Genomic DNA, 27,724 nt, shown 5'->3' on the forward strand with positions numbered 1-27,724 from the left:
AACCACTCCCTATTCCACCCATTTATGTTTCAAACCAAAGAACAATCCTACTGATGTCTGCCAACTGATTCCAGGTGGGCTGAATGGAAAGAGACACCTGGATTTTAAGAGAAAATAAGTCTATAAAAGGATAGAAGGCATGACTAGGACCCATGCTACTGATCCCATCAGCTTTGCACTAGGCAAGAGAAAAGACAAATAACAAGGCATTTTATATAGATGTGAAAATATATTTATATTCTAAAATAAAAAATCTACACAACACATTGTATTATATATTATATTGTACATAATTATGTTTTACATAGATGATATATATAATTTATATAAATTAGAGCTACTCATTTATTCTTGCTTTATTTTGCCTTCTAAGGTCTGTTTAGCAATATAATTGTAGGGCCAGCAGGGCATAGAATTCTGCCTTTAAGCCTCAATGCAAGGCCAAAATTGCATCAATGAATGCAATTGCATCTTGAAAGTCTGGGGAAATGAAAAGAAGCAAGCATTTCCCACTTGGATACAGGAGGTAATATACATTAGCATACTCTGGCCATAATTTGCATGCACAGCAAAACCCTAAGAAATAAGTCAAACAGAGACCTCTTTAGGAAAAGTTACTCTAAGATCATTCACACCTTTTCTTCCTCTGTTAGGAATTCAAGACCCATATACAATGATGTAAAATATGCTTTTCCAGAAGACAAAAATGAAAACTCTTTTTTTTACTCTAAATTGCTCTCTGGTGACTCGATGGAAAGCCTAGACTGGCTGTCCCCCTCGTGGGCAGTGTGAGTGGTCCAAAGTGCCAGAGATGTTAATTCTGGTGGAACTGGTCATTGGAAACATCTCAGCTTGATTTTAAACAAGCTAACAAAAGTGTAGTTTGAGCAAGTTCTGGTCTACCCCTCAGGGGTCCACCATCTGCATTGCCTCTTCCTTCTCCAATATTTCCTCATATATTTTCCCTCTCAAGGCTTCCTTCTTCTGACTGGCCATCAGTAGCGGTTGCTGTGAGGCTGGCAGCACACATTCTAGCACCCCTTCAAAGGGACCAAGAGAGACAATCATCGGCAGGATGAGCACCCAGCAATTCTAACTCCCTCTCTCTTGTTTAAGAGCACAGAGCCCTTGCTGAGGCACTGTGTTGAGCTTTCTGGGGTGTGCAGTGCTGGGCAGTCATGAAGACCTATGCTCCACTACGGGGTAGCATGTTGTGGCTTGATGTGTACAACCTCTGCCAGCCTCTTGGATAATGGCTGTAGGTGGACATGGGCTGGACCTCAGCCATTCCAGTGCGTGGGATGAATTGGAGAATAGAGTCATTACAGGGTGGGCCAGAACAGCTCTTCCACTAGTGCCAGCACCCAAAAACTGGGCATTTTTACAGTGGGTAAAAAATAGCACGAGAATAGCTGGAAACATATTTTACATTAAGGAGCTGATGGTCCTTTTTTTTTTTTTTTTTTTTTTTCCCAGAGGTGCAGTGACTAACTTATTGACTCGTGGCAGAACAAATCTTACTGCAAAGAGGAAAAATCAATGGTGCTGATTAGCAACAAAGTGGTTTAATTGAATAAAAGTGCTAGGAGAATCTTCGAATACACTGGTCCTTGAGGGCAGAGTCTTTAAATCCTAACCCAATGAATGTATTAACAAAGAAAAACTCACAGAAACTGTGATAAAATGGATCAATTTATGGACATTTTTGCCAGAAAATGCAACTACAGCTACAACACTAGTAAGATTTAAGAAACAGAAGTTAGGCTAGAGGAAACTTCCAATGGGTTTAAATTTATCTCTCGAGAAATTATTTTCTGTCAACTACCAAGAAAATTCTTTCATGTTCTACTGAAGAAACAGAGATATTTTTAGACTACATAGAATACTGTTTTTATAAGCTTGATTCTATTTTAGTAAATAATATTTATCAATATCTGTGTTCCTAACCATAGTTGACGAATAAAAAGCATGTTTCTCTTCTGTTTTCTAAAGCATACTCATTTTTTGTTTTTATAAGATAAAGCATGTTTATCAGCCTGATAGCAATCTTGACGGTAGAATCAAGTTTATGAGTGCATTCTGAATCACTATAAAATTCATATTTACTGCTTTTTAAAATTATTTCAACTGCTTATGTTTTGGGTTTTTTTTCCCACACTAACACCTAGTTTACTCAACTTAAAATGCTAACTATGACAGAACTATGAATGGATTAAGATGGTGCCTGATTTTTGCCATGATTTCTGTATGCCTCAGGAACAATATCCAGTGAGTTGTTGCAAAGATATTTTTCTGGAAAATAAGTGCACCTGTCCTCATGATAGCAAGTCAAAAAGAAAGTTACATTCCTTATTCAAGTGGAGGACTATTCTCCTGACACAAGGAAAGATGTGAAGAGCTACTCTGTACTGTGGGTTTGCTTTTTCAACTGAATTACTAAACTAAAAATATATAATAATATAAATATTGTGCAAAAAAACCATAATAAGCCCCAACAGTTCCAAAATACTGTTTTTCGGACTCTTGACTTAGGATTTTGATACACATCCAAACCCAGTTTTAAGAAAACAGAAGTTTTTTTAGAAGTACAGTGCTTGGAACTTCACTGACAAGAGGGGATTCAGACTAAATGTGATCTACAACTATACTTCAACCATAGACACTTGACAAAAGGTAAGAGGTATCCATGGATAAAGGGAAAGGAGCACTACACATATTCTTGAGGTCCTACATGCTTCACACCAAACTTAGAATGCTGTTGCTAAACATAAAACAAAACAATGCAAAAGGGCTTAAGAGATCTGGACAGCAAGATAAGTACTCTTGGGAACTTCACTATTTTCCAACAGACTTGCTTCTGACTTTGCATAGTGTAAGAATTAATATCATGTTGGCAACAGATTAACAGGAAACAAATAGATGGGAAGTTACTTCTCCTTGCCCTGTTTACTAGAAATTTGCTACCAAAAATAACTTTTAGAAATGTTTCTTCATGCAAAACTATTTCTTAAACAAGCTTAGCAAACTATCTTGATGGTTAAGTAACAATCATACATATAATTTGATAAGTTTCCCTAGTGAAGCATTCTGCCTAGCAGGTGAATGGCTATTACAAAAAATGTTGGGTTTTTTCTGTTCTATTCAAATGAACTGAACACTGTGAGGGAAAAACTGAACACATCAAAACATTGCTTCCCTATTTTTTTTCATTAAAAGCACTGTATTTTAATAGATGAAGAAAAAAAAAAATATTGCCCTGTTTAGGTTTCAGAGTTACAGGGCAATTGAGGTTGGGAGCATCCTCTGGAGGTCATCTGGTGCAACCCTGTTGCACAAGCAGAGCCACCTGGAGCCAGTTGCCCAGGGCCATGACTGGGCATCTTTTGAGTATCTCCATGGATGGAGACTTCACCACCAGCTGGGCAACTTGTTCCACTGCACAGCCATCCCCACGTAGAAAAAGCATTCTAAAGTGCTACATTCAGCATTTGCGATATTCTCATTTTAGCCTCAGTGTTGTACTTGAACAGAAACAGCTATCCACTGTGGATGCTGGCTGCTGCACAGAGAGCAGAACCATACACTGTGGGGTTTAAGCAGCATCTAGTGGCAAATCTTAAGTAGACAGCCATCTTATTTAGCTCTATTTTCCCTTAATATATTTAGCATCAGGAAGTAAGGGAAGGGAAGCATTCCATCAGTTTTGATAAACATGATCCACAAGTGTGCTTGCTTTAAAAAAATCTTTACATACCTTTAGAGCAAACTAAGAGAATAAAAACCACTGTACTAGTCACACCCTAAAAACTGGAGCATATTAATCACTGGACACCAAAGACTGAGGTATTTTCAATGAAAGAATGAAGATACAATTTTCAAATGCATTTTACTAGGCAATTTTTTAAAATGCAAAATAGCATCATGCTATTTTTATGCAAAATAGCATCATGCATCCTCCAGTAAGAGGAGCTGTACCTCCACTTTCCAGATGTCATAACATAGTTAGAGGCTGTCTTGTGCACAGCCATCATGAAATGTACCTCAGTGATGGGGAAGGTCATGGAGCAGGTCATCCCATGTGCATCACGTGGCACATGCAGGACAGCCAGGAGATCAGGCCCAGCAAGCATGGATTTAGGAAAGGCAGGTCCTGCTTGACCAACTTGATCTCCTTATATGCTGACCCACTTAGCAGATAAGGGAAAGGCTGTGGATATTGTCTATCTGGACTTTAGGAAAGCCTGTGACACCATTTCCCACAGCATTCTCCTGAACAAGCTGGTTGCTCATGGCTTGGACAGGTGTACTGCTCACTGGATAAAAAACTGGCTGGATGGCAAAGTTCAGAGGGTGCTGATGAATGCAGTTACATCCAGTTGGCAGCCGGTCACAAGTGCAGTTCCCCAGGGATCAGTATTGGGGCCACTCCTGTTTAATGTCTTTATCAATGGTCTAGGGAAAGTGATTGAGTGCCCTCAATCAGCTTGCAGGTGACACTGAGTGTGATTGTTGATCTGCTGGAGGGCAGGAAGGGCTCACAGAGGGACTGAACAGACTGGATTGATGGGTTGAGGCCAATCATACAAGGTTCAACAAGGCCAGGTGCCAGGTCTGGCACTTGGGTCACAGCTGAAAAAACCTGGGAGCCCTGGACAACAGCAGCTGAACAAGAGCCAGCACATTGCCCAGGTGGCCAAGAAGGCCAGTGGCATTGTGGTCTGGATCAGCCATGGTGTGACCAGCAGGACCAGGGCAGTGACCGTCCCCCTGTACTGGGCACTGCTGAGGCCACACCTCAAATCCTGAGCTCAGTTCTGGGCCCCTCCCTGCAGGAAAGACATTGAGGGGCTGGAGTGTGTCCAGAGAAGGGCAACAGAGCTGGGGAAGGGTCTGGAGCACAAAGCTGATGAGGGCAGGCTGAAGGAGCTGGAGGTGTTTAGCGTGGAGAAAAGGATTGACGGGGAAATATTGCTCTCTACAACCACTTGAAAGGAGGTTATAGTGAGGTGAGTCAGTCTTCTCTCCCAGATAACAAGTGATAGGACAAAAGGAAATAGCCTTCAATTGCACCAGGGAGGTTTACAGTGGTTATTAAGAAACATTTCCTTATGGAAAGGGTTGTCAAGCATTGGAACAGGCTACCCAGGCAAGAGGTAGAATCACCATCCCTGAAACTGCTCAAAAAATGTGTAGATTTTTTACTTATGGACATGGATTGGGGGTGGACTTGGCTGGGTTAATGGTTGGATCTCCATGATCTTTTGCAACTTAAACTCCACGACTGTACGATAAAGGCTTTTTGCCTAGAGTAACTTTATTGAATGCTGCACCCTGTCAGGTAAGTGACCAGCAAGCAAATCCTTGAAGATCTTGAAGGAATGATTGAAATTACTGTTCCTGGTTGTGTTTTGTAACATGCTCTACAACAGGTTGTATGAGCACTACTAGACTGCTCGAGTGGAGTCAGCTTCAATTAATGTGTTTGCCTTTCAGCAGTGGTTAAAGTTATTCCAGCAAATACAGCTTTACAGCCCTTTTCCTTTTTGGAAGGCTGTAAAAAGTTTCCCAAGGAACCTCTATAAATAAAACTGAAGACATGAGTTGATGCACCTGATGAAGGACCCATTGTGAATGTTCTACACCTTTTATTGAAATAAAGCAAAACACATTTATCTGTTGATTCCAATAAGAGAAGACAGAGTTTTCAGCACTCAGTTCAAAATAAATTGCTCTAAGGTACTGAAAAAATGGGAGAGGAGTTACAACAGGAGGTAAAGATCAATTTGGGAAAAATCAATTTGCAAATTTTAATACCCACAGAAGCCATAGGAGGAATACATCACATTCCTCTGACCCAATCCATAATGAGATCACCTGGGTCTAAACTCTCACCTATTTGTCAGTCCAATCTATTTTTGTTTGTCCACAAGCCTTCTGCAGTCAAAAGACCCTATAAAAGTAGTATTCTGCTTACACCTCCAATACTGATTTTTTGTATCCAAAGGTGATGTGGGTTTAACTTTAGCCTTCAGTATTCTCCAGAAGCTAGAATGCCTGTTTCCCAGTTGACAATTAAAAATGAATGTACTTACCCAAGCAGTCCAAAGTCAGAAACCCTTAGAAGGAAAATGGACACTTCACAAACAAATCTCTATTTTCCCCTGGCTTGCCTAGCACATCAGCATCCACTTAAACCTCCTTCAGTCAAAATGCAAAATCAACTTTACCCACCAGGAGATAAACTGAAGAGAAATTGCAGGGAGCAACAAGGTCAGTTAGAACAGTGCCAGTGTACTACAATGAACATTTTCAAAGGCAAACAGACAAATCCAGACTTGTTCTCTGTTTAGGTTAAAGCAAGGGAAAATGTCAATGATTCATGTGCTGCTGAGTGACATACCTTCAGGGACAATTTCTGTCTAACGTGTAAGAATAGAGAGCTAGTCACTTGGAGTCATAATGTGAAACTTGCACCATTACCCAGCTGGAGTTATGGTATGCAGTGGTCTGTTGCAGTTTTACCTGGGGTTTTTTTGTTTTTGTTTTTGGTTTTTTTTTTTGTTTGTTTGTTTGTTTTTTTTTTTGTTTTGTTTTGTTTTGTTGGTTTTTTTTTTACTTACACAGTTATGACTAACTGCTTATAAGGTGGATGTTACATTGTACAGCTTCGTATTTCCATTTAATCAAGTGGTTTATTCTGTCACTTCTAAAACCTGGACTCTAGTATTGCTAAAAAAAACCAAACCCCAACAAAACCAAAAATCTATTTCCCTTTAGAAATGCTGCATTTTACAGATATAGAAAATATGTATCTCTTTAAAAACCCAGCTGTGTGATTCAGTATATTGCATAAACAAGTAACATGGAATCTCAGAAGTCTCTCTTCCCCATTAGCCCTGACACCTCCATTACCCTCTCCATTTTTCCAGGAGCACCAAAAACATCTCCTTTCACCTCAATAATCCTCTTGTGTGATACCACCTACTTCTTCTGTGGGATTCAACAGAAATTATTTCATATATCAGTACCTCTTCCGTGACGAAAGCTAAGGCAATTGCACATAATATATCAGAAAATGCATCTTCTATTGCAGGACCAATATTTTAGAAAACATTTGACTGAATAAAAATGGCATGAAAAGCTTCTACTCCATTTCAAAAGCTATAGCTCATAATCATAAGCATCAGTCTTTTCATAAAAATCAATGTGGATTCTGAACTTTTGAAGGTACGAAAGACCATTAAGAGCTGCCTGAATGCTCACACACAGGTTATATCAATTTAAATCTTCTTTAAGGGGATTTGCTTCAAATTATGCAAATCTCTTTTCAGGAGTCAACTGGTTACATGGACAGTTACACACATTTTGCATGTGTCACATGGAAGCCACACCTAAAATAAGTACCCTACACCTAGTTTTGACTTGCTCTCAGCTTTAAATGGCTTCAAAGCTGCTGTTGCAAGTTTGCATTAAAATAAGTCTAACAACAATCCAGTCTTAGAATAGCATATTGTTCACTACTCTACCTAACAGTGTATCAACTGTTTTGAGATGCTCTGAAACTCAAAGATTCTCCCCTTCTCAGTAATTGCCTTGACCAGATAGATGCAGAATCTTACTCTCGTTGGTCATTTTTTCCCCTCATTTTCAGCTTTAATTTTTGATTGAGAAGTATTCCTCTGGATTGTGGAATGACAAAGATCAATTGCTGAGAAAAATATAAAATGACATTTACAATTTGCAGTATCAGTGCTCTAAACACTGTGACTGACAGTCAGCAGGATGCTGCTGTGGGCACCTAACTCCTCCTGACACAAGAAAGGGAACAAAGAAATTATCAATGTCCCTTCATGTGTTTTTCTTCTCAATGGGAAAGTATTTCTATGTATTATAATTCTGTTGTAGAAAACAAGAATATTTTTGTGAGACAAAGTAATCTGTAGCTCTAGTTTGTAACAAAGTCAATCTTAACAGAAATTGAGATATTAAATTCTGCCCAATTTTTGGCCACTTTAGTGACTTTTAGTGAGTGATGTAACATGAAAGATTAACACAAAATATGGATTTTTGAATAATTTTTAAAGGACAGATGAATGTTTTGACAAGATTTTATTGTGAAACATTGGATTTAGAAAAGGTACAAAATGTCAACGGTCAGATGTGTGCCAGTACAGTATTTCAGTAATCTATACATGTGGACAGCTGAACAGCTTCACTGCAAACGTGGATTTGGACAAACTATCTAAAAGGGGGCTGCAATATTCACAGGCTTAAAATACAGAACTTGAGCCAAAATGGCCATTACTGGTCAATGCTAATCAACATCTGGAAACAGGCTAAAAAGCACAATACAGTACAACAATCTCCTCGCAGATCCACGTTTAAAGAACATCAGTTTATAATGTTAATAATCTACAGCTCCAGGACACGATTCTCAGGACTGGAATTCAATTGGCTAGTTAAGAACTTTAAAAAATTTATGTTAAAATTAAGATTATGTTAGAAAACCCACAGGTATTTAATTAGAAGTAAATACTGTGAAACCCCTAAAAATTCTTCTGACTGGGATTTATATAGTCAATTACTTCTAATATAGAACTTCTGTTTGTTTCTTTAAAATGTCCTGACTGTAGCTTGAACTGATATATTTAAGTAATCTTAATTGAAACATTTCATTTTGCTATGCATTTCTGTCTTTTAAAACTCATTTCACTGAATAGGGATCACTGTCAAACTGGAAAAAAATGACCCAAATACTAATTCTGAATTAATAAAAGTCATAAATTTGTATACTAAAAAAATTAGTAACAACCCCGAAGACAGCAGCATTCTATACCCTAGTTTAATACGTTTAAAGAGGAGCTTTTAAAAAACTTACAAAGTTGATTTTAGGGTACAAAAATACACATATATGATATGAAACAAGATAGCTCAAGCTTTTCATGTTTTTCAGTAGTCTGTCGCTGCTGGAACTCATGTGAACTATTGAGAAGGTGTTCACAGTTCAGTACCTGGATGAACAGCCCAAGGTCTATAGACTTTCGTTCTTTAATTAAAAACGTGTAGTTGTATCTACACAATTAAGCTTGCTGAAATACCAACAGCTACCCTGTTACCTGTCAGTATCCAGAGCTGACTTAAACCTTTACTCATGTAAGTCTACTTCCTTTTATACTGATTCATAACTTACCTTCCTGAACAGATACCTTGGGGCATACTAAATTATTGTTTAATAGAAATTTCTGAATATGACTCATGTCCATTAGGAGCAGAGCTAAACTTAAACTGATGTAATTTAGAATGAAAATCCACCCAAAACATTAAAACCCACCCTATGACACCACATCCATTCCCTTAATTAATTTCAAGACCATTAGTTTTGGCTACTCTTTTCTCATTGAGTATCTTCAGTGGGGGATGTGAATCTTGGAATTCACTGAGAAGAATCACCATAAGGGTACAACCAAGTACGTTAAATCAGACAATGGGGAATAAACGCATTTAAAACTTTGAGTGTGTGTCACTAGCTAAGGATGTAGCATTGGAGTACAATGTCTGCTATGGAATTAAAATTAGTGCTGTGCCAAATGGGGAAAAAAAAAATAAACAAACCACGAAACTCCAGTGTGGTAAAAAACCTTTTTGTTCAGGAAGTGTTTGGCATATGCAGCACTAATAAAATTCTACACCTCACAGACACAAGCTACAAAGGTTATCTAAAGCCAATACTCACTGTCCATCAATCAGCTAGCCAGCTCTTAATGCTGCCTCGAGCACTGCACTAGCCACTTTGATCTTTGTTTCAGATTCCTCTGTACACACATTTATATTTACATAAAACATTTATTAAACATGATTTTAAAACATAAAAACCTTATTTACAAAATACCAACATTCCTATAAATAAACAGTTGGAGAAAGGCACTTGCAAGAAAAGTCTACAGTAAATCTTACAAAAACCACACTGCCTCTGTTACTGTACAATAGATAATCTTTCAGTCAGTCCCTAACACAAGAATGTAAAACACTAATTACTTGTTATAACTAAGAATATAACCGTTACAGTCGTATTTACACATACATATGTGCCTCTTTTTAGTTCCACTTGGGAGCACCATGATTTCCATTCCAAATTTATATTTTCATACAAAGTAAAAGAAGAGTTGCCAGAAACCAGTGTTCAGTGTCACTGCAGATTCATAAACTTTTGGCTGACATCAGTGTAGTTTAAAAGACTCTTTTGCTACTTTGTAAAAAGTACACCTAGTTTGTTATTGCATGTTGTCCTTTCAGAGAGAGCACTGCAATGTTCTCTATGCAATTAATAATATTGCTGGCAAAAGGTTTCCAATATCAAAAAAATAAAAACATTCTTCAAGCCAGTTGAAGTATTTCATCTGAACAGTAACTAAAAAATGCTGCATATTAATTATAAAAACATGTAGGAAACATGCCAACTAATCTGGTGTGCAAAAATATTTTTTCCACTACACAGGATTTTAAGGGCTTCACAGAATTACTCAAATGTACATTGAGTAGCAAACCCCACAAAGAACCAGTTCCTCAAGGAGATGTGAGGATACTCCCACTTTTATCAAACTTTTTACCCTTTGACAATGCCGCGACCTGTTTGAGCAGTTCTCTGTTTTTGGCCTGCAATACAGATCAAAAAAGCATCAGTTACTGAAGTATTGCATTTATGAACAATTTCTCAAAATCTACAGGCTAAGAACATTCAGAGAAGGTAATAATCAGTTTTCAAAGATCTGTGTATGTTTTTTGATATGCATATTCTGTCTGCAACAGAGAAAATAACCACATTCCCCATATTGCAAAATTTAGTATACCCACTATGGCACCAAGCGTCTGTTCAGTCTGTGATTTATAAGGCAATTAATTCAGGGTTTCTTCCTGATAAAGCATGCTTTAGTATGAGACATCTGACTGTCAATGTGTCAATGCTGAGTCCTTAAATCAGGTCCATAAGCCAATGACAACTGATAAATTGTCAGAGAACAGACACAAACAATAAACTTTGAGAAAGCATGTGAGGTAAGGCTTTACCTTCTAAAGCTAAAAGAGTGAGTTTGACTCACATGGAGACTGTTGACTGCAGGACTGCTGCACAATGCATCCAAAGGTAAGCATGGCAATGATCACTCATGAATGTGGCACTACCATATTGGAGTGAACAATCCTGAGTGAACAAGCTGAATGAACAGCCTGAATATGAGTCCATCTGAAGTATTTCCCGAGTACTGAGAAACAAGAACGCACCTGCAACTGTTCCACAGTTTCCTTGTGAGCTTTCTCCATACTGTTCATCTTTGTCCTCAAGTTAGACTCTTGGTACTGGAAGTCTGCCTTCAGTTCTGTCAACTGAAAAACACAGATCCTATGAAGATTTCCTTGAACTGCAACAGGGTACATCTTCTAGTCAGTATGTGAAAATTTTAGTGAAGACTCAGGAATCTCAGGAAACACTGTATTTATTTACTATTGCAGTACTGACAGCTCAGCACTTGAGAAGTGGTTTGAAAAGTCTGTGTACCTGCTTTATATGGAGAAAGGAATTGTAGTCCTGTAACTATACCATTTGCTCAGGATTTTGTATAAAAAAAGCTAAACTTCAACAAAAAAATTCAAATACAACACTGGTGATTTATAACGTTTGCTGTTTTTTCAGCTGTGAGACACTTATCACACTTTTCAGCTACATTGCTCAGTTACATCATTTGGTAACACAAATCTTCCCTACAAAGACAACTGAAAGGATTCTTTTGTGTCCTTTTATGCTACATTTTCTCCTAAGCAGAAGGACATATACAATGTATACACTCCAGATTTATTGGAAATGAAGCCTCTTTGCTAGCAAAGATGCCTGCCATAACAAACTAGAGCATACTCTCCTAAAGGGAGACTGCAGTTGCCAGCCTTATGCGTCAAATCACATGTAGTGAAAGTGATATTGTTCAAAAAACAGTCAAAAAATGGTTAAGTGCAACTATGTTGCTAAAATGGTAGATAACTCACTGAGCACACACTGCTGCTCAAGGCATGGACTTATGGCTGTTGTAGACTACCAGGCATCCAGTGCAAACCCACATATGTCACACTAAATATAAAAAAACCCCGTAGTGGTAGTGTTGCACCACAGTGAAGTATGAAACGAGATCACACACACTACCTGTGAACACTCAGCAAACTGTGCTCCTCTCCTATGAAGTGAATGAAGTCTCAGGGCCCCACAGTAATGTTGTGGTTTCTCGCTACCATTTTGTCCAGAAAGACAAATAAGGCTAATACTGCAAACAATAAGCACTGATAACAACATGACTGATACCCTGACTCATAACAGAAAGTGATGAATTAGTCTTATCTGTAAAGCTGGTATACTGAGCTGGCTCTGTTGCCATGCTATACAATTCAGAGGTGTTACCTTTTGAGCATTCAAAACTGCTCAAATCCTGTCCCTTCACAGGACCTTAACAGGAATGTCCCACAGGTATGGCTCAGGCTTTTCACCCAGTACATGTCTTCAAATTTACTATCTCAAAATTAAAAAAAATCTGCAGTATGTTCATCTGTTGTAATTTTTTCTGCTATGCAAACACTGTATTATGTGTTCAGCTTTTCTCCTCCCTGCAGCAGCTGAAAAAGGGACATTCTAAAAGTGAGGACTTCATGCCTGAAGGAGACTAAGTTCAAAGAACTCTGAAGTCAAATAGTTTTAGCAGTGGGGATATTAAAATCACTAGATGCTCTCCCTATGGAAACAGCAAAAAAAAAGTCACTGCAGTGGTTATGCAGAAGTAGGTGACATTACCTTACCTACCACCTTTGTTAGCTTTGCCCAGTAGATTAAAAATAAAAAGAGGTAAGTGAATTTCCTACTGACTCATGATCTTCTCCTGGCTTTATAAGAGAGAGATCAGGGCCTAATGTCCATCCTTTGAAGAAAACACCTAAAGAGAATCCATGACAGACTGTTCAGCTCTTTCACAGTGAACATTTAAAGGCTTGAAATAGTAAGTACTTCCAACCCTAGGTACATCTAAACAGTGACATAAATGAAAATAGGTTCAATATCCTTTACAAAACACAACTATGTGTAGAAATGAAGATACTGAACTATGGTTTAAGAGTGGAAGCATTTTCCTTTCAGTTTGAATGAATCTTTCTTAGCCATCAATGTTTGGCAGGCCACCATGCATTCACAATCAAAATATTACTTGAAAATATAATAAATTTGTTTGGAATACAATTCCATAACCTACTTAATCCTGAACAGACATTCTAGAGCCACTGTTACAGTGTCCTAAAAGCATCTAATGATCCAGATGGCACAGAAATAAAGTAACTGCAAATCAAAGTGTGTATTTGTTGTTCTCTTTTTTGTTAGTCATTAGTTTGTATGAAGGGGGAATCTTCTGTAAGAGTTTTGCTGCAGCCACTTGGGCCTGACCATTTCACTTAACTTTTGTTGACTGACAGCCACTTAATCCAAGCTTTTCTTCTAGTCTCTGACTACCCACAAAGACTTGACAACCCACAGTACACACGCCTACCAATCCTATAAAAACAAACCACTTAATTTTCATACACTACAAATGTAAATTTGGACATTGACTTATTATGGCTAGAGTTGCTTTTGTTTAAAAGTAAATAAAAACTATGCTAAAGTCAGAATGGTTACTACTCTTTGCCGTGACTCAGTTAAGAGCATGCAAAGTATGCAAACCACTGTCTGGCACTTTATCCATGACCTATGGCATGCTGCCTGAGTAACAGGCTAACTTGCTCATGGCTGAAGTGAGGTACAATGAATTACTCTTTGACTTAGAGACAAAATATATTCATGATACAAGAGTCCAAAAGTTTTCCTTTAAATTTTAAGATCTGATTAGCTACTATATAAAACAATTCTATCTGCCTTTGTTTTATCTTATTGTTTTGACATTTTTAGGAGACTACAAAACAGAAAACAAAATTTTAAAGTTCTTATTAAGCAGGTGCAATTTTTACCTTTTTATCTTTCTCTAAAATAGTCTGATCTCTTTGCTGCAGAAGACGTTTAAGTGACATTACTTCTTCTTTCAGCTGACTTATGAGGACAAAGTTGTCAGTTCCTCCACTGTCTGCAGACTGATTTATAGAGCTACTAAAAATGAAAAACAACAGTTACTTACAGCATCAAAGAAAAAAGAAAAACACTTTTTAAAAAAATTCAAATTGGATAATTAATAATTCCATAAACATCCTTAAGGACTAATGCAAAAAAAGTATGTACCTGACAGAAATGGATGCAACTGGCAAATTACCTTACTAATGGCACACATTACATACACCTGCAGAAATATAATTCAGTATTAGCTTTGAGGGGGACAAATACCTTTTGACTGAAGCAGCCACTGTAAACTTTTATTCTGACCATTTGGCCAGAGACAGAATAAAGATTCAATCTCCCACATTTAGGTTCAGAAGAACTCTCTAGATACTGGGTCAGCTTAAAGGAGCAGCTTCTACCCTGCACCTAACTGATAAAACAATTCCCGATGTGAGGGAATAACACTGTGTTGATAATTTTTATGTTGTACATAAGCTTTGTTTAATTTTGCCCCAAACAGCTTGAAAGCAAGAAAATAGTGCTAATTTTCTGCTAATAAATAACTTAATTGACTGACAGCACTCGCCACCCAATAATCCATCTGGCAGGACACAAGTTTCACATCCCTCAATCTTCAGACAGACAAAGAAATGCAACTGGCCACAAATCAGTGCTCTCTTTGGTTGAAATGGCTCAGCTTTACAAAAATGCAACTTTACCTATCTCCATTTGATGGCTTGGATTCCAGTTTGGGTTTTTTCTTTGGAGTTTCATTCTGAATAGCTGCAGAGGATTTATGGCTGAAATCAAACAAAATGTAAACCTAAAGCCTCATACTATGCAACTCTCTAATATCACCATTTGGTACATGTAAAAAGACTAACTCATGCTCCTAGGTGGAATGCTAGAGACTAGCCAGAAATGCAAGAAAAAAGAAATTCTTTAAATGAAAACTGCAAGATAAATTAAAAGAAAATTAATAAATGATATCATATTTACCTCTGTTTCCATAGTCCCTGATCTTGTTCTGGACTCAGATTGCTGATTCTGAAATATGTGAAATGTACTTGGTAAATGATCAAACACACCATTATTTGTAAGTTTATGTGAATGGTAGCTCTACTTGAGAAAAATCCTTCTATCCTAAAAATCTTAATACAGTGAGCATTTATGCATTTTCAGTTGGACACTGGGGTTTCTCATCATGCTTTAGTATATCAGGATGCTAACAAAAGTATTTCTTGGCTAAGTATCTACAGTATTACAAGTCACAAGGGATAGACCTCAAGACTGATGGCTAAACCTTTTTGCTGATAACTTCCAATTTTTGTGAACTTTGTCTTGTTAATCTTGTACTCAGCAAGCTGGTCTTAAGCAGCCCTCCTGGGATTCCCATACTGCCATGTGAACACTGCCTGAAATGGTGCTCATTTGGTGCCATAAGAGTAAAGTTAAATTTTGGATCCCTGAAAATAACTGCTTCTCAAGTGTAACCACTTGCTTTCAATTGTTTCAAAATCAACTAATAAAGAACACTGGTATAGGGATGGTAGAATGTAGAAGATTGCACTGCATGAAATAGTCCAAAGAATCTGTATTTCTACCTCATTGTCTCTATTGTCTGATCTTAACAATAACCAAAATGGACAGGGAAAAAAAGTCGTACTAATGGGACCAGAAGCAATGGACCCGTGGCAGTCTACAGAAAAAAAAAAAAGGTGGGAAACCAGGAACATTGTGATCTGTATCGATATGTGCACTTTTATAACTCTTGAGTGTATCAGAAGCTCTGTTCCACAGTGAAGAGCTATTTTTTTTAATTTAATACTTACTGTACTTGTGCCAAATGTATTAAATTAGATTTAACTTTCTGTAATTCAATTTTCAGCAGAGATTTGAAAAAACAAGAACAGTATAATAACTCTATGCATGACAAGAATAATTTTTTTCTTTGAATTCCTAAAACACCGAATCTTACTTTTCTCTTTTATAAAGTGAAAGCATAAGCCTTTCTCTTTTACTCATTATCAGTATAATTTCATCTTAGTTTGCTTCTATGTTTAAGTCACAATTAGGCCAGTTTCAGACAAGATGAAAAATTAAAAGCAATAGAAATGTGAAGTTTAGAAGGAAAGTGTCTGTGTGTCTGGGATCAGGGTCATTACCATTGCAGACATAGTATTTACTATCAAACACAAAAAAAATAAGTAGTTCTGAAGTTATGCTGCCACAAATCTATCAGTGCAAATAAGAATCATGACTACTATTACAGTAGCACAAAATCCCAAATGAATTCTGGGCCTTATGACTAAATACATTTGGTATGTACATTACGCTTGGTAGGCTGTTTATACCATGGCCAGAGATGATGTGTTGAGAAAAGTTGCAGAAAATGGGACAAAACTATGTGAAATGTTATTAGAGTGACAGTAACTGAACTGAGCGTATTATGTCCCTGTGTCTGTAACACAGCCACTCCCAAGCTGCCTACTCCAGCAAGACTTGATTATAAAAACTAGCAAAGAGTACAAACTGGTCCTAGACTGAAGGTAATCCCACACTGTTGTTTCTGCTTCTCCTCTTAATTGTGAGTATTTGTACACAAATAAGTCAAGGTGAAGCAAGTCAGGATGAGGATTCCCACTGCCAATACACACCTCTGGCAAATGCATGCAAAATAGCAGTTACCACACAGCAACTGCTGTGTAGAAACCCAAACACAAGTTTACCCTCAAGTAACTTGTTTCTGTAGCCATTCCATGAGCCTTTTTCCCACACTTGTTACCAATTTTAACATCAACTAGTTTGAGAATCACCAACAATTCCTCTTTTTTTTTTAATGAACCACCTTCATTCAAACTCAATAAATCCAAGGATTTTGACAGACCATGAAGAGCAATGCTCTGCTACTGCTTTTGACACCATGTTTTAAATAGTTTTTCTTACTATCTCAGTACAAACAGAACACAGAAGATGAAGAGCTACCAACAACTATTTCAATTTTTGAAACACTTACTTATGATGACTGCTGCTGTGACGATGATGATGGTGATGATGGTGGTGGTGTTTTGAATGATGCTGGTCTTTCTCAGTAAGAGATGAGGATGAGGAGTTAGAATGTGAAGATCCCAGGCTCTTCCTCTGTTCTTTTGTCTTCTGTAGCACTCTCTTGTAGGACAGTGTGCAGAGCCAACACAACAACTTTCCATCAACCTTTTGAGAAATAATTCAGGTTTTATTTCCAAGTATGCTGCAATATTTGCAAGGAGATTTTGTTTCACTTCACCCATAAACTCTGGGAAAAACAGACATCTTTGGTATGAAACATCACTATTGTATCTCTAATATATGCAAATTTCTTTTAGTGAAGTGGATCTTATTCCACTTGTCATTTAAAGTTATGCTACAAAAAATCCTAGCAATTTTTGGACCTGCTCTACATCACAGAAATAACAATAACTTTTAAAAAGGTCTTCTTTAGTATGGACACCATGTGCCCTCTCTCAACCTATCATACTGCAGGCAGAATCAAGATGTCCAGCCAACATGTTACTTGTACCAAGTAAATTCTTCTGTAAAACCTGCATTATTCTTGGGTTCAGTCAAGAGGCTTTTGAGGTAATTTTCTCAGCACCCTCTGGAAGGAGAAAGTGGCACTCACCAAAGCTATTTAACAAAACAGAGCACAAAGGGCTGCTCAGGGCAATCTACCTCTCTGGTGCTTAAAGGCAAGGAAGGCATATAAGAAGAGGTAAAGTGACAGACTCAAGTTTTGAACATACATGAGATCCAATGGATAGGAAAACAAAAGTAAAATAAATATCAAAACATGAGGAACTGTCGAGCTGCTTAACTTCTGTTCCCCAGCTACAATTGTCTGCTGACACTTATGCCTATTTTTAGAAAGGGTGATTTAATTAAAAATTAGCACAGTAGCTAAAATAACAATTGCAAGTTGCAAAATTTAATTCAAACATTGTAAAGGGCAGATCAGCAACTTTATTGTAGTATTACAGAACTTAAGGTACATTCCTGTTAATCTTTCTCCTCTGAAGGAAGAACACTATTGTCAGCCTAAGTCATGAGAGATGTGGAACAAAGCCTACCTTCCTTCTTCCCTCCTCTTTTCGATCAAAAGCACATTGCTGTTTGCACTGCTCACAGGTCTGAGGCGGGCCATATTTCTTCTCTGAGTTGGTGCAACGCTGGCATTTTGTGCCAATAAATGCTGCAATAATGTTACAATACTGACAAGGCTTGGGCTGGAAAAAAAAAAAGTTGAACTGAAGTCAATACATTTGTATTTTCAGTAATGAACACAGGTATTTCAATTCACACAAAGATGCTTTGAAACTAGTAGGGCTTCAAATAACCCTAATGAACCTTTTTCCTACCATTTCTATATTCAGTACTAAACTTTTCCTCTAAAATGATGCTTCTTCAGGAGTTAAAACCAGCCTGGACTTTCCATGAAAACCCAGACACAATAAAAGGACCACACACATCTATCTGGTTACAAACCTCTACACCTACTGCTTTTTATTTTTTTAAATATGCTGATATTTTTCTCTCAGTTTTACTGTACTACTTAAGAAATTACTTAGAGAACTTTAAAAGAAGAGTAACCAAGTGATTTTTTTTTAGACTGAAAGTTTCTGATGGCAGAGTTTCCCTCTCCTTTGCACAGCTCAGGGATTCAATAACCCAACAGTTCTAAGATTAGTATCCTAACCCCTGCAATTCTGCAGGAAACTTAAAAAACAAAACAAACAAACAAACAAAAAAAAAACCACCAAACAAAAACAAAGTTCAGATTTATCTGATCTGAACTATCAGGTCAGGTTAACAACTTTTATATCATATGCTCAACTAGATAAAGTGCTGAAAAATAAAATTGATGTCAGTTTTCATAGGTTAGAAACGGCTGATTATCTTTAGTTTTTTGATGAACTACTGATAAAATTGTTGCTGGCTCTGTCCTGTAAGTTATTTTGCTGCATTTTAAGCTTTTGAAAGCATTTCTTTGTTCAGTTTACATACATATTCACGAAGTGCCTGACTACACATCAACAGCTATTACGTTTCTCAAATAAGTTGAATTGCAACTAATACAGTTTATCTCAAGTATAGTGAAGTTATGCCTCTTTGTTTGGTAACAAATTATCTTGATACCTCCTAAAGACTAGTATCTGCAGGGTGGCTCAGATACAATGTGTGCATTCACATAACAGAAAAACTCATTATTCCAACAGAACTGAAGCTAAAAATCAGTACGACAAAATGCAAAGTAACATGAATGTAAATATTTGTACTTATTAGCTTAACATGATTACCATGCATTTTTTAAGACTTACATAATATAACATATGTGGTATTACTAGATTTTCACATTTACCACTGGTAAAGAACAACTAGAACTAATGGTCTTCCTGCCATGAAGCATGTGCTTACGAGCATATGCAGGGAATAACTTAATGTGCGTGGCATGAAATGACATTGCTTTGTCACAAACAGCTATATTGAAATTATTCATAACTGTTAAGCTATATATGACCCAAATGGATTTCAGTTTGGGAAAAGAAACGGTAACCCACAGAGGAAACAAAGAGATGTCAGTCTTTTCCATCACCTTTCTGAATAGCAATCTATAGTGTGGGTGTGGTTTTTGGTTTGTTTTTTTTTTTTTTCTCAAAAGAAAATAAGAAGATTAGTTGCAAGAGAACTTTGTTTTCAGTTTGAAGTACAAACAAGCTCAACTTCAGCATTAAGAACCAAGTGACTACTCACCGTTCCAAACTGCTTCACGTTTTGAGCACATTTCTTGCATATTGTGTTGGTTTTGCTAAAGAGATAAAACAGCACAACATTGAATTAGGTGACAAACACGCACTTTGACATTCTTCCCGATGCAATTACTTGCAAACAGAATCAGAGAAGAGCTGGGTTGGAAGGGACCTCCAGTCCAATCCCCATGCCAAGGCAGAGTCACCTTGAGCAGGTGACACAGGAATGTGTCCAGGTGGATCCTGAATGTCTCTGGAGAGGGAGACCCCCACCACCTCCCTGGGCAGCCTGTTCAGTGCTCTGCCACCCTCCGTGTAAATAAGTTCTTCCTCATGTGGAAGTGAAACTTCTCGTGTTTTAGTTTATGGCCACTGCTCCTCGTGCTGTCGCTGGGCACCACCGAGAAGAGCCTGGCACCACCCTCTTGGCACCCGCCTTGGAGAGATCCCCTCTCAGCCTGCTCTTTTCCGGACCAGCCAGGCCCAGCCCCTGCAGACGCGCTCGCCCCGAGCAGACGCCGGCCGTACCTCTCCTGCTGGAACTCGGAGCGGCAGTAGGTGCACTTCACGATGGGGTGGGCGATGCGGCACTCCTGCGGGGGAAGCGCCGCGTTACTGCCCGGCCGAGCCCCGGCCCGCGCTCCGCCCCCGCCCGCCGCCCCGCCAACAGCCCGGGCCGGGGCCGCCCCGCCGCCGCCGCACCTTGCACAGCTGCTGGCCCTGGGAGAGCTCCTCGAACGGGTACCGCTGATTGCACTTGGTGCACGCATAAAGCGCCGGGGCGGCCGCCGCGCCCGCCGCCGCCATCCGGCGGGGCGGACACGGGCGGGCCGAGGGAGGGGAATGGGGAGGTGCCGCGGGGGCGAGGGACGGAGCGGCCGCCGGGGCCGCCGAGGAGGAGCCGCCGCCGCCCCCGTCCCGGTGCCGCTCCCGCCGGTGCCGCCCTGGGCCCCGCGCGCCGCCCGCCCGCGTCCCCCTTGTGTCGGCGGCAGCGGCGTCACCCCGCGCGCGCCCCCCGCCCTTCCCTCCCTCCCTCCTTCCCTCCGCCCCGGGCCCGGGCTCGCGCTGCGCCCGTGCAGCCAATCGCCGCCCCGCGCCAAACCTGCCTTCGAACGCCGCCGCCCAATCGCCGCCCCCGCCGGCCCCGCCGCCGCCAATCCCGCCGCGGGCGTCCTGCCCTGCGCCGGGCGGTGGCGGCGCCGCCGCTCTGCGATTGGCCGAGGCGCGGGGGCTCCCTCTGACAAAGGCCGGCCTCTTCCGCCCTCCTCCCTCCGCGCGTGCCCACGCACCGCCCCCCGCCCGCGCGCCTGGCTTCAGGGGCCCGCCCGTCGCCCGTCCATCTCGATTGGCTGAGCGGCGTCCTCGCTCCTCTTTTATTGGACAACTGTCGTGTCACTCAATTCCGGGAGGAAGACGAGGCGGGACTTATTCCAGATCCCCCCTTCTCATTGGCAGGCTGGGATGGCAGTCAAGCGATCCGCCGCGCGGGTGCTGTGCCTTAAAGTGACATGAGCTGGCGGCCTCCCGTACGGCCGACATGGCGACGGCGGCGGCTGAGCGCGGCCATCAGCACACGGTGGGGCTCGGAGGGGGGGCCCACGGTGAGGGGCTGGACGGGCGGGAAGTTGTGAAACCCGGGGGGTAGCGGCCGGGCAGTGCAGAGGTGGAGGCTTGCCTGCCCCCTGCGTGCCGGAAGCCGTACGGGCTGTGGAAGCTGGATTGTCTGTTAAATGATATGTATATGCATTTTATATGTGTATATAGTTAATATATATAATAGTTATAATAATAACTACTAATGTCTATAATAGTTACATAATTCTATCGTTACATATATGCGTGTGTGCATATCTACATATGTGCATAGGTGTTTATGCGTGCGTATGTACGTATATGTGTGTATGCATACTTATATACGTGTGTATATGTGTATGTATGTATGTGTATATATACACGTGTGTATATCTATCTATATCTATGTATCTGTCTATATACATGTGTATAAACCCATGATGCATGCACACACGTTTTCACTCTGCTATTGAAGCCAGCCCTCTTGCTGTCCCCATTCCGGTCTCTGGCGATCCTGTTTGCAGGTGAACGGGAATAAAGTGCTGACTGCGGTTTGTTCTCAGCAGTATCCCGGGGCCGTGCCTCTGGCAGCAGCTGTCCGCGGCAGGCGGGGCTCGGTCGGTCCCGGTCTGTGCGGCGCTGGGGCAGCCGGGCCAGCGCGGCACGCCCGGAGCTCCCGGGGCACAGCTGGCGGCGGATTGCGCCTCTGGGTGTTTCTTTTGGTCAGATGGAAGCGCTGCCTTCGGCTGAGGTTTGGCTTTAGTAGATACCTGCTCCCTTGGGCGTGTGCGGGAGCACCTGGCGGGCTGGGACAGTAACGGGGGACAGAGTTCCCGTGTCCGCTGTGCTCCCGAGGCGCTGAGTGTGGAGGAGCAGCGGGACGCGTTGCTCGGCTTGTGACAGGGGACACGGGGAAGGCGCCTGTGGCTGAGCTCTGGACGGAGGCTGGCTGCCTCCACCAGGCTGACGCCTCAAACTGATTCCCAGCTGGGCTTGTTAGAAGTTTTGGCGCGAGCTTTGTAGCTTTCTGGAATTAGTTGTCTTTTTAGTTGCTTTTCCTTGTTTTGGCTTTCTTTGGTGTGGGGAAACTGTGCCTTACCTGTGCTTTGGAGGAGCAGAGGTGGAAAGGCTGCAGCGCGATGGTCTGCACCAAGTGTGAGATCACTTGTGGGGATTCATGGTTGGGGTCTGGCTGGGTGGTGAGCACCCATGGTAGGGTTCCCTCCTGTGTGTCTCCTGCCCTGCACTGTGCTTCCGTACTTGCACCCGGGCCAGCAAGAGGAATTTGAGGACTCCTGTCTCTTTCCTGACTGGAATTGTTTCTAGCATGCCTGGAGAAGGATGTCAGAAGACTCGTTTTAGTTTTCAGTAGATAAATGTAGGCTGTTTAATCAATTTAGTTAGCCAAACAAAACTTTTTGGGAAGAATTGCCTGTTATAAACTTTTTGTACATGTTCAAAAAAGAGACAAACCATAACTTTGTATTTTTCTGAGCTCTGAAAGTAGTTGCTTTCAATACATCTGGTGGCAGATAGTTGACAAAAATTACTGTATTGTGCCAACTTTTTTCCTTCCCATTTGATGTCATTGCCTAATTAATTTAACTTTTTTATGTCTGCTTTTAACTAGAGATGTTGTTGAAATGTGGAGTGCTGCTGACTCAATCTATATAAGGGAGGCACAGCCAGCTCTTAACTTGGCCTGTAGGTGATAGGGGCTGTCCTTCCTTCCCCACTTTCCTAGTACTGCGGTAATGAGGGAGGGTAGGCTGCTAATTGAGATTGTCCCTCCAAAATTACTAGGAAAGTTTGAGTAACTGGCTACTTGGATATTTTATAATCACTACATTCAGTGTCTCATTATTTGGAGTTTTTTTTCTCATTCCCTACATAATTTTCCTGGGTTTGCTTCTTTAAACCAAGTGCAAAGACTACTGTGTGTCACTTAAAGCATTGCCAGGTATCAATCAATTTTTCTCCTTTTTTGGTTGTGAGTACCTGGATGTGAGCTGGCAATAGCGCCCATTCTAATTTAATCCCTTTTTAAAAAACTTTGTATGAGTTTGTGTCTTTTTTCCCCCCCCTGCTGTGTTCAGCCTTTGAGAGCTTTGGGAGGTGCCTGTGTGCTGGTGATGTGTTATCTCTGGTCTGTGTTTTTAATATTCCCTTCTTTCTGCTTGAGTAGGCAGCTGATACACAGTGGTGAAAGCCATGAATTTTGGAAGGCGGTGTTCTCAGACCTATGGAGGTAAAACACTGTTATGTAACAGGGTGCACTTGGCTCCTTGTGGGGCTGTTAAGCTTCTTCATTTACTACTCTGAGGCTTTAGTGTGGCTTAAGGAAGGACGGACTGTGAGGGAGATGAAAGAGAGGAGATGTAGTTAGCAAACATGACCTAGCTGAGATTCAGAACAAGTATATAGAGTTCCCTGATTTTTTTTTCACAATTTTCCTGAGCATCACAGCATGATATTCTCTGTGAGACTTTCCAATTAGGAACAAATTGAAATGATTTTTAATGACTCGAGAGGTAGGGGAGAAGAGCAGAGAATTGCTGTGATGTTTGAGTAATTGAAAATTCCCTGATGCTGTTTAGTAAACTTCCCAAAGTACTCGGTCAAATAATTTAAAGTCTTTCTTTATGAAACTGAATATAATATAAAATATAATCTATTAATATAATATATATTTTATGAATCTAAAAAAGCCACTCTTCTGCTTAAAAATAAATAAGACTGTACATGGTAGCAAATTATTATTTCGACTGAAAAAAAAGAACGATTGCCTGTGTAATAGATGATATTCTAGCACAAATTTTTTCAGTAGCTATTTGAAGCAGATATCTGTACTGTTAGACTATTCAAGTTACTATTACTATTACAAGTTACTATTACTGACTATTCAAATCAGTTCCTATTCCCTGCATCCAGGTGGAATTTAGAAGATGTATAACTTGTCAAAAGCTTCAATTTGCTTTGCACTCTGTGACACTGGTGCCTCCATGGTTTTGAGTACACCAGCGTTTTCTTTCAGTTAATCTGCTGTTGGCTAGAAAAATGTTATTAATGTCAGTAAAAACAAACAGAGGAATTCCTTTACTTTGGGGTTTTTATGTAGTTACATTTAATTCTCACACAAGACTTTACCTATAGAGACATAAAAGATAATAGTGACATCTAGAAGCATTGTGATACTGTCAGCTCTACTTTGGTTTAAAACTGATTCCCTTTTTTCTTTTGACTGTTTCATGGGGTACCTTTGGTTTGAATCAATAGCAGACAGGTTATTGATATTTGAATCAATAGTTACTGTTTGGGTTGCTGAGGTACTGCCTGCTGCACAAGTGCTGTGTTTTGCTTGGTTCATTTTTACTCCATCATTTGGTCTTAGTATTCTGCGCTTATCAGTGCCATATGCTCTAACACTGATGGCATTTTTGATGTTAGCACCTAGCAGGCTTTTGATCAGATGTTCTGATTAGACTTATGAGGCTGCTGAGTGTGAAACAGTGTGTTTATGCATAAAACACTTTTCAAAATAGTTTTATTAAAATACTCTTAATTAGGGATTAGTGTTTTAATTCACCTTCTGTGGTAGCAAATGTGTGTGCAAATGCAGTTATTTTTAAAAAAGCCATTATGTTGTGTAGGAAAATGTTACAAATGTAAAGCAGTCATAAAACTGTGCTTAGAAACACCAACTGATACATTCAGAGTAATTAGGATCCTAATTTCTCACTCACAATGAATCACTTTGTTTATAAGAGGAAATCAGCTGTGTATGGGTTTTAAACAACTTTAAAATTTTCTTAAATTTTTCCCCATATTTGGCTCCTCGTAATGCATTTTGGGCTGTTGTGTAATTTGCTGTGAGATACTTAATACTTTCTGTATTTTAATTTTGGTCATGATATGCTCCCAGTGATTGGTGTTTGCAAAAGCATGAAAACACCCTGCCAAGATCAGCAATTGCTCATTTGACCTAGTGATGAAGGGGGAAGCTGTAGGAGCTTTGCATCTACCTGCAGCTCATCTTTCTTAGGCTGCCTTTGAATTCTGTCACTGAAATGTTTAGGGATGGGTGCAGTTGAAAGAAGTTAAAAATAAGTATTTCATTTAATTTGCATATTTTGTATATTACAAATTGTAAAGCTTAGGCCAGGTTGTCAGTATTTGAGTCGAAACCATAAACACGCTATTCTGCCATATCTCCTCTATTTAGAAGAGCATCTTCCCAGCTAGGTGGTCCTTTCAGGTCATTGCAATATCCAGAGCACAGCAGGAGTTCGCAGAATTGGCGCAGACTGCTGGAAAATCCATGATCTCTGTAGCCACGTTTTTCAGAACAGCCTGAAGCTGATTTAAGAGTACATTACTGCTTAAAGGCAGGAGTACTTTCCTGACTGTGATCTGCTGATTTTCCTGTACTGATACCACTAATCAGGTGTAGCATAAAGTCACCTGAATGTGTCTGGTGAAGTTCATCTACTAATGGAAAGATAAGGAAGATGAATTGAAGCCACTGGAGTTAGAGGGGTTGGGACTGTCACCTTGCTTTCCCAGCTGCAGTGTATCCTGTGCCCAGTGTGCAGTCACTGAGCTCTTGTGTTAGATCAGGGGCTGTAGAACCACGGGTCCTGGGTGTGCCTTATCAGGCTTTGCCACCTGATTTAGGGCAGTATCTCATGCAGTATAAATGTAACCAGTAGTTAAGAAGGCGGTTGTTTTCCAGCTGATTGTGGATTGCCTTCTCCCAATAAGCAGCAGACAGTACAAGTAAATGGAAAACAAAAGTGTAAATCAGAAACTAGTATGGGAAAGACATTGTACTATTTGCCACTGTTTTTAGTGGAGGGGAAGTTGGATGTAAAAATTATGTATCCAAAGGCTATAAAGAAGGAAGTGCAGCTTTTGAGATATGAGTCTCCTGTAGCAGTACTTCTACACATCATCTGATAGAATCTTGCTTTTCTTTATTTTTGTTGTTGTGACAAAGAAACAAATGTGCTGAATAACAGCTTTATTTTGTTTTCAGGATGATCTGCACAAAACTCATAACTCTACATCAGCCACAGATGGACTCTCATCAGCTTCATTTATAGAATATCCAAAGCACAAGCCATTTATTAATTCAGATTTGCAGCGTTCTCCGTGGAAGCCAGTAATTCCATATCCTGAAAGCAACAGCAGAGGTAATAGTTCAGCAAAGTTGTTTCGTACATGTTTCCAAATCGTTGTAAAATACTTGCACATCTGTGAAGGTTGCAATCTTTTTATCCTTTTATCAATTCCCAGTGATGTCCAGGTCACCTGTTTTGTAGATCCTTGCCACTTCTCTTTCCAAAGAACACCTGATGATAAAAGTCATCTTACAGATGGAGAAAGGTGATCCTCTTCGGTAGCACAGAATTGAAAAACTTGAGTGCTTTGTGAAATTGTACTGACGTGTTTTCTTTGTCCCTTCAGTCTTCCTCTCCTTCAACCTTTACTCTCCTGAGTTGATAGCTGAGTTAGAAATAAGGAGACTTTAGTTCCCAGAATGGTTTGGAGCAAAGGAAGATGTTTGGTCCTGTTAAAATTGGAAGGCTTGTCATGGATGAAGGGTGTGTTGTGAGTTTTTGTTTTATCAGTGAAGACTTAAAGGATACAGAGAAGGTTTCAGCAAAGTACTGAACTGAGAGCTCACAACACCAAAAAGGGAGGCAATTTTACTCCCATTTATTATTCTTGATTCTAGGCTCTTCGTTCTCCCTCCTTTCCCACTCTGGTCCTGATGCTTATCTCCGTATAAACAGATTGGTCTTGTATGAGTGGACATGAACAAAACCCCTATTCTTGGTTCATTTTCTCTTGTTTTAGTGAATTAGCTTGTCATGTAGTGATGCTTACTCCAGAGTTGCCTTGGGTGCATCACAAGGAGTTGGAAGACCAGAGCAGGACCCATCTTCTGCAGAGCTGTTTGGCTCAGGGTCATTGCAGAAATGCTTCCTTTAAGTGTTATGGAGTCTTAAGGGTATGAATTACTTGATATTTTTTTCTTTTATGGAGAAAAGTGGGAAATGTTTAGGATGAGTTCTAGTATTACCTAAACTAAGTAAAAAATGAGCATGATAGCCTCAAGTCCCTGTTCCAATAACACAATTCATGTCTGATCACTAAGGACTTGTGTGTTAATGACCTGGAAGGGGAAATCTCAGTTCTTGCAGTGCTATTTAAAATGCAGTATAGACTCTCAAGGCCATCAGTTTTGAGAGTGCTATTG

At 40.0% G+C, this 27,724-nt stretch overlaps 2 protein-coding genes across 6 annotated transcripts in view; one reads left to right on the forward strand and one right to left on the reverse strand.

Annotated features, from left to right (window-relative positions):
* Positions 1-8,090: 8,090 nt before the first annotated feature.
* Positions 8,091-20,792, reverse strand: FAM76B (family with sequence similarity 76 member B). Of its 3 annotated transcripts, none has more exons than XM_066175713.1 (10): positions 20,593-20,792; positions 20,419-20,483; positions 19,895-19,949; positions 18,214-18,369; positions 17,124-17,320; positions 15,107-15,154; positions 14,827-14,907; positions 14,026-14,158; positions 11,278-11,379; positions 8,091-10,653 (listed from the first exon to the last, which is right to left on the reverse strand). In XM_066175713.1, the coding sequence occupies exons 1-10, from the start codon at positions 20,695-20,697 to the stop codon at positions 10,564-10,566; spliced, it is 1,032 nt and encodes a 343-aa protein (XP_066031810.1). In that variant the 5' UTR covers positions 20,698-20,792; the 3' UTR covers positions 8,091-10,563. The 3 variants fall into 3 exon arrangements, with proteins under 3 accessions (XP_066031810.1, XP_066031809.1, XP_066031811.1); XM_066175712.1 differs by having other exon boundaries at positions 14,026-14,161; XM_066175714.1 differs by lacking the exon at positions 14,827-14,907 and having other exon boundaries at positions 14,026-14,161.
* Positions 20,793-21,357: 565 nt separating this feature from the next.
* The window catches only part of CEP57 (centrosomal protein 57), a 30,374-nt gene continuing 24,007 nt past the window's right edge, over positions 21,358-27,724 (forward strand). The window contains exons 1-3 of one of the 3 annotated variants that reach the window (XM_066175722.1): positions 21,452-21,466; positions 23,648-23,710; positions 26,498-26,654. In XM_066175722.1, the coding sequence (XP_066031819.1) occupies positions 23,705-23,710; positions 26,498-26,654 (163 nt within the window). In that variant the 5' untranslated portion in view covers positions 21,452-21,466; positions 23,648-23,704. Of the gene's footprint in view, positions 21,467-23,647; positions 23,711-26,497; positions 26,655-27,724 lie in introns of all 3 variants that reach the window. The other 2 variants (XM_066175721.1, XM_066175723.1) reach the window with 2 other exon arrangements.

Source organism: Chamaea fasciata, unplaced genomic scaffold (assembly GCF_029207755.1).
Source record: "Chamaea fasciata isolate MVZ Bird 193981 ecotype frontalis unplaced genomic scaffold, bChaFas1.0.hap1 SCAF_2, whole genome shotgun sequence".
NCBI lineage: Eukaryota > Metazoa > Chordata > Aves > Passeriformes > Sylviidae > Chamaea > Chamaea fasciata.

Coding starts and splice junctions, on each gene's coding strand:
- FAM76B (XM_066175712.1), bottom strand. CDS start 20,697: ATGGCGGCGGCGGGCGCGGCGGCCGCCCCGGCGCTTTATGCGTGCACC. Junction 18,370..19,894: donor ACGTGAAGCAGTTTGGAACG/GTGAGTAGTCAC, acceptor TTTTTTTTCCAG/CCCAAGCCTTGTCAGTATTG. Junction 10,654..11,277: donor AAACTGTGGAACAGTTGCAG/GTGCGTTCTTGT, acceptor TCTGTATTGCAG/GCCAAAAACAGAGAACTGCT.